Source organism: Chionomys nivalis, chromosome 9 (assembly GCF_950005125.1).
Source record: "Chionomys nivalis chromosome 9, mChiNiv1.1, whole genome shotgun sequence".
Lineage (NCBI taxonomy): Eukaryota > Metazoa > Chordata > Mammalia > Rodentia > Cricetidae > Chionomys > Chionomys nivalis.
Genome location: NC_080094.1, coordinates 49,721,723 through 49,732,777, shown reverse-complemented (window position 1 = coordinate 49,732,777; position 11,055 = coordinate 49,721,723). Strand labels below are relative to the sequence as shown.

At 37.4% G+C, this 11,055-nt stretch overlaps 1 protein-coding gene across 4 annotated transcripts in view; it reads right to left on the bottom strand.

Annotated features, from left to right (window-relative positions):
- The window catches only part of Myef2 (myelin expression factor 2), a 35,742-nt gene that overhangs the window by 2,832 nt on the left and 21,855 nt on the right, over window positions 1-11,055 (bottom strand). The window contains exons 10-16 of one of the 4 annotated variants that reach the window (XM_057782044.1): window positions 8,735-8,836; window positions 7,250-7,300; window positions 6,910-6,978; window positions 6,518-6,616; window positions 6,165-6,236; window positions 4,424-4,632; window positions 4,167-4,218 (exon numbers count right to left, since the gene is read on the bottom strand). In XM_057782044.1, coding sequence (XP_057638027.1) covers window positions 4,167-4,218; window positions 4,424-4,632; window positions 6,165-6,236; window positions 6,518-6,616; window positions 6,910-6,978; window positions 7,250-7,300; window positions 8,735-8,836 — 654 coding nt within the window. The remainder of the gene's footprint in view (window positions 1-4,166; window positions 4,219-4,423; window positions 4,633-6,164; window positions 6,237-6,517; window positions 6,617-6,909; window positions 6,979-7,249; window positions 7,301-8,734; window positions 8,837-11,055) is intronic. The other 3 variants (XM_057782046.1, XM_057782045.1, XM_057782047.1) reach the window with 3 other exon arrangements.

Genomic DNA, 11,055 nt, shown 5'->3' with positions numbered 1-11,055 from the left:
GTGCCCTATATGGCTGCCTCCAGCCCACTCACTTTTCAACTGAGGCTCCTTTCTCTCAAATGATTCCAGCTTTTGTCAAGTTGACACAAAATTAGCCAGTACAGTGGTAAACAGCAACTTCCAAAATCCACCAGCATGTAGGGAACTGGCACCCAGGAAGGAGCAACTCCATTAAGGCAGAATGCTTTGGCACATGGTGGCACTTACAGTTATCTCCAAGGACCATGGATGATTTTACAAGCTTTGAAGCTATGTTAGCTTTACCTAAAAATTTAGATTTTTCTAAGTTCTACAGCATACGGTGATAATCAACAATGGGTTTTACTTGAGCTAGATTCTTGAAAACAAGTTACTATCTCTTTGCATAAACCATCTTTCAATATTTCAGACAAGATTTTCTTTCACTTTCCTCTTAAATTGATGCAGCTCAGGAAGTCATCATTTAGGCATCCAAACTCCTCACCTCACAGTGGTTTCACCTTCCCTTTGACCTCTCAGCTAGGATACCGGAACCTTCTCAGTTTGGAGACTTAGATTCTAGAGTCAGCCCCTACACACCTGTTTCCACTGTTAGACTACCCAAAGAAGGAAAAGAATACCAAGTTGCTGGCTGGCTTGGTTATTTCTAGAACCTGGGGGTTGAGACACATCAGGGCCTTGCACACACCAGGCAAATGCTAAAATGCTGAGCCATGTGACAGTGTCAACTTCTGGATTAGTTTTAATTTTTTTTTTTTTTTTAAACTTTTTGAGACAGTCCCACTAACAGGCTTACCCAGGATGGTCTGTAAGTTATTGAACAGCCCAAGCAGTTACCCTGAGTGCTAAGACTACAGACATTCACGGCCACACTGAGGTGAGACTCTACATTTTCTGACCCTATGGAAACACAAATTAAAGTATTTTCTTTCTAAAAAAAAAAGTAATTTAGGAGGGAAAGTTTCAAATAATTAAAATTAATCTGCTTAACTTTTTACATGCTGAAGAAGCCTTCAAATGGCCTACTATTTAGCAAAATTTCAAGGAAAAACAAAACCAACCAGACCAGCATTTTATCAGTTGTATAGGACTAAGCTCTGCCATAAGGAGATCAGACACACTGTGGTCACAGAGCAAGTGTGAGAACTACTTAGCACACAATGAAAGAAAGCTTTCCGCTTTATTTAGTCCAGGCTATTGCTTTTGGAAATGGTATATATTTGGGGAAATGCTGGCATAGACCATAACTAAAAATAAGCCAAATTAATACATTCATAAATAATTAACAAAATCTGTCAAAATAAAACTATGACACTGCTATCTGGAATGTTGCCTTTGGGGTTTATATTAGTAAGACACCTGCCAGTGAGTTATTTCCTGGCGGATGTTGTGTCTAGAGTACCACTAGATTCCTGCTAAGAAAGGGAAAACATTTACTTAGCTAGCTTGGGCTCAGGAAAACAAAACACAGCAAATCAGCAATCAAACAAACCTGCTTTTATGGCTAAAGGTCAGTATTTGTTGGTCAGGTTAAAAACACTATTAAAACAGAAAAACTCTAATATTTAAAAATAATGTAAGATGGCAGGAAACAGATGGTTCAGTTCAAACATGTTAGATAGTACTCTGGCAATAATGAAGATTTAGTTCTGTATTACTATAAATTATTTTCTTTGCCATCAATGTAACTCCTATTAGAACATGGAATGATATGGAGTTTTGTAAGCATGGCACTAAATATAAAATTGAAAAGCAATTTTTATACTAATTTGGAAGTAAAAGACCAAACTCATTAACCTTTTAACTATCAGATAATTCAAAAGGGAAAGAAGAGAGGGAAATAGGAGTCCTATATAAGTAAGCCACTATTTTAAATGCAGACTTAGATACTTTCTCTTCTGACAAAATACCTTCCATTACTGTCAATGCTACCCCAGCCCTAGCTGTTCAATGTTACTCCTGCCTGACCTCAAGAGAGTGCCTGCTTTCAGTATATGTACTTACTCTACACAAGCTACCAACACTCTTCCAAATAATGCACTATGCTTTCTCTCAGTAGTGAACAACTGCCAAGTCACTTGTATTTAACAAGGTTTTTTTTGTAAGAACTGTCTCTTCTTCGAAATTTAAGTTAATGTAAAATAAAAGGGTCATCAACAGAACATCCTAGGTAGATTCATAGTGCAAGTTCTTTAAAAACTTCAATATTTGATTTTGTTCATCTCCAAAGGTCTGGCAGACTGCTAAAACACCAATGATCCTAGATTTAATGAGTAAATGAGTAACTGAATGAAGATTTAATCAGAGTGCTTATGAACATTTTATAACTCTTCTATATGTACAGAAATAAAAAGTGCTAGCTTAAATAGGTGAGAATTACCCTAAAGAGCCTCATCCGGGGTGAAAGAAAATTAGTAGATCATTATAAGAAAAGCTAACAGGAAACTAAATATAAAGAACTATATATAGCAATAGTATTCCTGACAGTAGTCCACAAAGACTTTTTCCTTTCCTTTTTTTTTTTCTTTTTTCTTTTTTCTTTCTTTGCCTCCAGTATTAGGAACTGCCTCAAGACTCGTGCATGAAAGGCAAACACCCTACCACTGAGTAACATCCAGTCTCTCTTGGCTTTTTTACCTAATTTTTTAATTCTGAGTAACTTTTTGTTGTTGTTTTATCTATTGAAGAGATTCTTCTCTCATTCAATACATCCCAATCAGAGTCCCTCAATTCCTCCACCTTCCCTCCACCTCCTTTCTCTTTTCCACATCCACTCCACTCCTCCTCCACTTCCTCTTCAGAAAACAGCAGGCCTCCAAGAGAAAAAAAACCAAACAGGACAAAACAAGACACAATAAGGCAGGCAGGGTAAAAAGCCCTTATATAGGGGCTGGACAAGGCAACCCAACAGCAGGCAAACAGTCAGGGATACAACCGCTTCCACCGCTATGAGTCCTACAAAAACACTGACCAAACAGCCATAACATACATACAGAGACCTGGTGCAGACCCATGCATGCCCCCAGGTCTGCTGTTTCAGTCTCTGGGAGTCCACGTGAACCCTGCTTAGTTGATTCCATGGGCCATGTTTTCCTGGTGTCCTCCATTCCCTCTTGGTGTTTTGCTTTTTTATGAGACAATCTCAATAAACTGTCCAAGCTGACTTTGAATTGACTCTGTAGCCCAGGCACATCTTGAACCTGTGGCATCCTGTCTTAGCCTCCCAAGTAGCTGAAATTACAGGCCGTACCACCAGGCTCAAGGTTGCTTTTGTGGAAGAACACTAAACTTACTTGTTTTTTTTGTTTGTTCGCTTTTTGTTTTTTTATGCCTTAAAATACTAAAGATGCTGGGCATGGTGGCATATGCCTTTAATACCAGAACTCTGGAGAAGAGGCAGGCAAATAGATCTTAGTTTTCTGTTAACTGGAAGAGGTGAAATGCACTGCTTTCAGCCCCCCTTTCAATGTAACATACTACATGAGTATCTTATTGTGATTTTAGTCGGGGATTCTATATAATAGAAGGAAAACTGTGGCTCTGGGTGAGTCACACAATTACCCCATATCACACTATTACTCCATTACCATACACCGGGAGAGGAGCGGAGGGAGGACAAGGAATACTTTACCTATGAGTATGGCACATAAAAAGCTTTATTTGAAAGTAATAAACCAGCCAATAACAGACAGGCCTAATGAATAACTATGGTCTGTAACTAGTCTCCTTATAGCCAAAAAGAGTTTCCAAAGGACTAGAAGAGCCACCAAAATCTATCTGTGTCTAGCTGGGTTCTATGCTTCTTACTACCTTAAGGTCCCTATGTTATGCAGGCAATGTAGTGTACAGAATGGACTGTCCCGTCAACTATGCATCAGGAAGAAAGTAAACATGCCTTTTACTAAGTTTCTCATGAGAAAAAAAATATTCTAATGGAAAAACATATCAACCTCTTTAAAATATGGTAATAAAGAAAACTTCTTTACAACAGGTCCTGCCAAGTCTGCACTAAGCCCTGTTGTTTGTTCCAAGTCACCAGACAGCAAAACTATTATTTATCTAAAGTTGAGTCGGACAAGAATACGACCGGGATAAGCCAAGATCTAATCACGGTGTTTTAAAGTTTAGGATTCAAAATGTCCCACCCCCAAAACATCAGCATAATCTGTAGCTACTTGTATACTTACCACATTGGCTGAATTTCTCTTTTAGTTTCTGCCAAGTCAAGTCAAAAGGCAGCTGGAATGAAAAGAGAAATTAGTAACATATATATGTGTGTGTGTGTGTGTGTGTGTGTGTGTATTACATAATACTTATATTTTCCATACATATGGAAATAAAATGAATAATTATTAACAATAGTGTCCAAATTTGTGTGTGTGCGCATGTGTGTGTAAAGATATAAAAAGAATTTTAACTTTCCAATATATTTATATTTGCTTACATTTCTAACAAATATCTGGTTGCCTTTGGAGCCTAATCTGTCTCTCATTCCGCTTCCCATGGGACCTGATAAAAAACCTCGATCTACGTCGATGCTCCTTTCCAGTATTGCTCCAATTCCCGGCCCCATCCTGTCAAAGCTGGAGCTCATGCGGTCCAGCCCCATCCCCATGCCTCCAGTCACACTGCTCATGCCGCCCATACTGCCACCTGCAGTGTGGGGAAGGGCCGGAGGATTCGGAGGATTGGGGAGTTTCAAGTTAAAAAAAAAAAAAAAAAAAAAACATTAAAAGGAAAGACAAGAGAAAAGGAAAAAGAACAATTAGTTTTTGAAAAGGTGAGAAAAAATTCATTTTTATAACAGAAAACAAAACAAGTAATAGTTTGGTATACATTTGATTAGTTGAGAAAAGTTAACTTTAGTCACAATATATGTGCCTTTTAAAAATATAATCATAAAAATATCACATACTTAGATCCTCCATCAGCTGCATATAATACTTTTAATTCTTATATTTATTTTTGCAATAATAGCAAATATAACTTGAAAACAAAATTTAGAGATAAGACAAATTGTTAACTTAGCACACATGTTGCTCCCACATCACACTCCCTACACATGACTCCTTTCCTTGCTCACCCTGTACCGCAGTATGTGCACCTCTGTTTCCCACACAACTTCTACTTTGCTACCAATTCAACTTCCAGTAATCATAGACAACAGTAACTCAATATTACATAGAACTTGCAAAGAGAAGAACAAAAACTATTATTATTCTCCTTTAAACGAAGCTTGAGAATTTACTTCCTCATTCATCTTCTTATGTACTGGGTTTACTTCCTGTTTTCCTTAATTATCCTGATCTCATCCTCAAAATGTAACTCTTTTCTCATACCTATTATCTCTACATGAAAATCAGTGCTGTGACTTTCCAGCTGGTTTTCTGTTGATAACAAATGTAACTGGGGAAACAGAGATGCAAACACTGAGATAAAGGGGAAGGGAAGGATGTTACTGAGAGGAAAATGAATGTTGAAAGATGGCAGAGCAAGAAATAAGACGAGAATCACATGGTAAGCAAATGTATCCAGCGGACAGAATTTTAGAATCTGTTTAGTAAGTTTGCTTCCTGTTTCCTGAAATTTCAGCACCCAAAGGAAGTTAGTAGGGTATGGAAATTTCTCAGGCACAGCCAAGTTGGCAATACCGGGCAGAATCTCAGTCATGTGTGCAGGCTTTATGTGAGGTTTACTACGTGGGGACTGAGGGGAGGTATTTGGCACTCTCTAGTGCTGCAACACACTTATGGTTTTGAAGGGTCTAAGAGAGGAAAATAATCATCTCTTCATCTTTATCCCTCAACCTCAGGAAGTCCCTAAAATTTGGTGTTTTGTCTCCACCTGCCAGAAGGCATAAGGCTTAAAGATGAAGCAAACTAGTAGCTGCTGTGCGAAATAAAACAGAAGAAGGGCCAGTATATAAGCAACAGCTGTTTGTGACACGGGACGTGCAAAGACAGTTCTTGGACTGGCTACTGAATACACATTCTGGTATTAGTTGAGAAATAACAAAAACAAAGTTAATTTTCAAACAACCAAACAGAAATGTTTTAACTCATTAAAGTTTCTCAAAATATGATAAGACACATTAACACATTTACTGCACTACAGTAACTACTCTTGCAAATTCCTTGCAAGCACTCAAATACTACTCAGTAAGGTCTATTAAAATTTAAACCTACTTATTCCAGTTCCTACTGGACCCATGTTAGAAGCTCCTATTCTTCCTGCAAACCCTCCAATCATTGCACTGCCTAAACAAGGATGGAAAGATAATATACTAATTAATTTAAATAATGACACTTGAAAATGCCCAAGGTACTATACTCACAAATAACTAAACATTTATGAAATTTTTTGGAAGTAAGAGTTAAAGTATTTAAAATACTATAAAAGACAGCCATGAAAATAAAATCCTAAAGTGTTTTCTTCTAGTAACAAACTATGTACATAACTTTTAAAAAAAATTTTCACCAAAAAGATCAGCTTTTAAGAATATGACCTGAAAAGGAAAAAAGTATGCAACCAGCCCTACCAAGTCTACCAAAGGAATCGCCAAAGCCTCGATTTATTCCAATATCACCACGTCCGAAATCTCGCTCCATGCTACTAGTCATTGCACCACGGTATAGCTCTGAAAAGATGTGCAACAAATTAACCCTTCTTCAAGTACATCAATGCATGGAAAACCATTCAGGAATACGTCTAAGCTAAACTGAAGAAAAAAAAGCAAAAGTTATCAATACAAAACAGTCTGTAGCATACCAACTTACCTCATACACTCACTACACAACCCACCCCCCTCCCTGCAAGTGTCCTCTAGTGCCAAATTGCCTTTTGAAGACCCTACAGCATCTATTCCTACATGTATGTGAAGGTACATATCTCAGTAAAAAAAAGAGAAACTCCCTGAGTATGTTCACTTACCTCCCATTCGGCCAACTCCACCAAATCCTGCCATGCTATTCATTGCTTCCAGACCACCAAACCCAACTCCTATGAAATAGAGTAATTTTGAGACTTGAGCTCTGTAGATAAACAGTACATTCTAGAAATGTTAAGTCACCAGCAAGTGCTTCATACATTCCACCTTTTGCAGGTACTTAACACATCACCTTCCTTTAAGGGTATATTACGCTCAATTTTGGTCAACAGCATTTAGAACATGAGCCAATAATAAACTATTACTTTTTTCTAGATTTCTCAACAGTTTCTAGTTTCTTTAAAATGGCGATGAGTACATGCAAAAACAAATACTTATACATACCTCCTCCAATTCTATTCATTCCTCCAAAACCCGGACCATCCATTCCCATACCTCAAATAAAATACACAGTATGTACTTTCAGTAAATCTTACTTTGTGACTAACTAATGACATTATAGCAAAATAAATACCATTGGTTTAGTCACAATGGAACGCTAGAGAAGCAGGTGCAGGTTATAGGACGGTTTATAGAGCTACGTCATAGTGGCTGACTAGTCACCAGTCTTCAAAACAGGCCTCTGAACATCAGATAAGAAAAAAAAAGAGTTTACTGGTCACACAACACCCAGTTGGAGAGCATCTAGAACCAGTGTGCACTCTTTCAGATACAGTGATGTCACGATAGCAGATTTAGCAATAGAATACAAACCAAAGTCTCCTCTAAACACAGCAGTTAACAGGCTGGTCAAATTAATAACAAATAGCCTATGTCTAGAAGGGAAAGGTATGATATCCTAAAATAAACAAGAAAACATGATTTTTGTCTCAGAATGAAAATGATTTCCATCAGTACCTTATAATTTATAAAATATGTATCAACTCAACAAAGGAGACTATGACAAGTTTATCTGCCCCTAAAATGCAATGCAATTCTCAAAGGATGGTCTGGGAACCTTTGAAAGGCCAAGAGATCAAAATAAACTCCATCACTAAATACTGCTGGGTTACAGGGCTGCTTCCTCTCATCCTCTCACAACTACAATGTGGAACGTTCCATAAACTACAAGGTGCATGCTATCACAGCAAACAGATGCAGACACAGCAAGCAGTACAGCTATCTACATTAACCCAAACACTATAGATGCCAAAACAGAATCACTCTTCCTTTTTTATTAGAAATACTTTATTTTCTTAAAAATAGTACTTATGCTAATTACATGTTTCATATTATATGCTTTAAATATAATTTTTAGGGTTAAGATTGGCATCAGGGTTAATTATGACTTTTAAATAAGTCAATTTTTACAATTTTAAGTTTTTAAAAATACAGTAAATATTAAGAAACAAAACATTAGCAAAATCATGTTACAGTTTTCAAACCTGAAAGAATAAAGTTTGCTGAACTTAAAATTAAAAGTTGGAAAACCAATCTCTAAAGATAACTGGGTCCAAGGAGCATACAAATAGCTACTTCAAAGCTCCCTTCCAAATGTAATAAATTCAAATAGCCTGTGCTACCCATTCCACAAACCCTATATTCCACAATGTGCAGAGTACTACGCTAAGAATTCATCTACCTTAAAGCACTTCAATATGCATGGCGCTCCAGGGCTAGCTTTCACACGCCTGGCCCCAGAGGCAGTCCCCACCTGCATCTGCCCTCTTTTCATGTCAGCTGTTCTCTCAAGGTTTCTTCATTTCCTTTTTCAAACTCAACTGACATCCTCCACATCTCTAAAACAGAGTTCTCTAGAAAAATGGAACTAATACATATAAACTTTATTAAATAGCAAATAAATCAGAAATGTTTTAGGAAAAAACTTACCACTTGGACCCAAATTTCCCATGACACCACTTATGTTCAACTGGCTGGCACTAATAGGTTGTCCACCTGGACCAAGTCCCATTCCAATGCCTCCAAGACCGCCTAAATCACAAACAACAATATTACTGAGACTCATACAAAACTGTTACTAACCTTTACCCTAAAAGATTACATACAAATAGCAGGGGTTCTTGTGTTCAATTACAAAACACCATATAAAAAGACTGTAATATCATTTATAGATGAACAGAATTTTATGAAGCAAGTACAGCTTATGTTCCACTTTAAGGTACTGAGAGAGGCCTAACAAACTCGCAAGAGCTGGGCTGAGGAAATGGCTCTGTAAGTAAAGGGCTTGCCTTGCAAACACGAAAACCTGACTTAAATACCCAGAATGCACACATTTTTAAAGCCAGGAATGGTATTAGACATGTGCTCTCGGTGCTAGTAAGATAACAGATTGCTAGGACTCACTGGCCAGCTAGTCTAGCTTACTTGACAAGTTCCAGGTAGTGACAGAGTAGACATTGCTTAAAGAAAAAATACCGAAGGCTGTTTTCTGGCCTTACTTCCACACTTGTTCACTTCTAACCCCTGAAACACACACACACATGCACCCCAGGAAAATGTGAAATACACTGCTTCGTGCCCCATTGTTGTGCTCTTCTCCAGGCCGATGGGGCCATTGGCACCCTAAGGTCAGAGCAATTGTGATTACTGCAGACGCTTCAAAATTACTAATACTCCTTTGTGTAAGGAAGAGACCTCACAAAACGGCACTTATACCCCACAAAAGTTACCCACTGGCTTGGGAAATGGAGGGGGAGGATAACACACATGACAATTTCTTGCTGGCAAGTTCCTCTTCCTTTTGTGCTTCTGTAAATAACCACAATTAAATTCACCAATTCACCAAATAAGACTTGGGTGAAGTCTTTGGGTAAATTTGTCTATTGCTGGTACCCTCTCTGGGGTGAAGAGAGATTTGTCAGGCATTTCACAACAGAAAATGAGCATCTTGCCCAGATTTTAGAACCACTAAAACAGTATTACTTTCAAAATAGTACAAATGAAAAAGTCGGCAATGACTGAAGACCCAAGACTGAGCTCGTGCAATGGAGACAGCCTCTAGTCAGTACTCTCAAAGGCAGAGACACAACCCGTCTTAAACAACCAACACTAAATCCACTTTTAAAATTCATAATAATGAGGGTCTAGAGAGCTGGCTCAGTGATTAAGACGACTTGTTACTCTTGCAGAGGACCTGGGTTCAGTTCTCAGCACTCACATAGCAGATCACAAGCACATATAACTCCAGTTCGAAGGTCAGATGCCCTCTTCTGGCCTCCACAGATACGTACACAGATGGAGAAAAATGCCCATATACATAAAACATCTTTTAGAAACCCATAACATTGAAAAAAAACCAATATTAATTGCCTGGCTTTATCATGAACATTTATTTATACTTACAAAATAAATGTTCTCATATCTATAAAGCAAATTTAAGAAATTCTTGAGACCTTAAGTTGCCTGAACACTGCCATTTACCTATGTGATTAAATTTAGACCTTATGTCTTATATTTAAATTCAGGTTTTTTGTTTTGTACTGATTCTCTAAGTAAATAAAGATACTGAAAACCAACTTTAGAAAACCAGAGCTATAACTACTACTGGGCGTATATCCAAAGAACTTCAAATCCTTGCACATCTATCTTTATTACTGCTCTATTCACCATGGGAAGAAAGAAAATAAACATAGAAAAAGGAACCGGCCTAAATATTCACCAAAAGAGAGATAATAAAAACATGCTAATATACACAATGGAGACTTACTTGGCTGTAAAGAAAAATGAAATCTGGAGAAAAAAACCTACTAACCCTGTAAAATCTAATATTAAATGTGGTGAGCCAACTCAGAACAACAAGCCCTTCATGTTTCTCCCTCATCAGCAGACCCCAGCCCATACTGTGAACATGATCAAAGTAGACAGGGTAAGCAGGGTCAAGTCAAAACTGCAGAAATAATATCAAATATTTAATATATAATAAGTTAAGTATTATTATATTGTGAATATTTAACTATTATTAAATACTTAATAATATTATTATTAAATAATTTCCTATTATTAAAAGGTAATATTATGTGACAAAGTGGGACAGAGCATAGACAAAAGGACACATCAGCTAAGAAAAAGAGATTATAAAGCTATTTCCTATTTTTCAAGATGTGTACGTGGATTCAACTTTCTGTGCACTGAGGTAGCAATAACCATTCATGCATTCCCAGAGTCCAGCATGTGTTATTCCCTTGAGACAA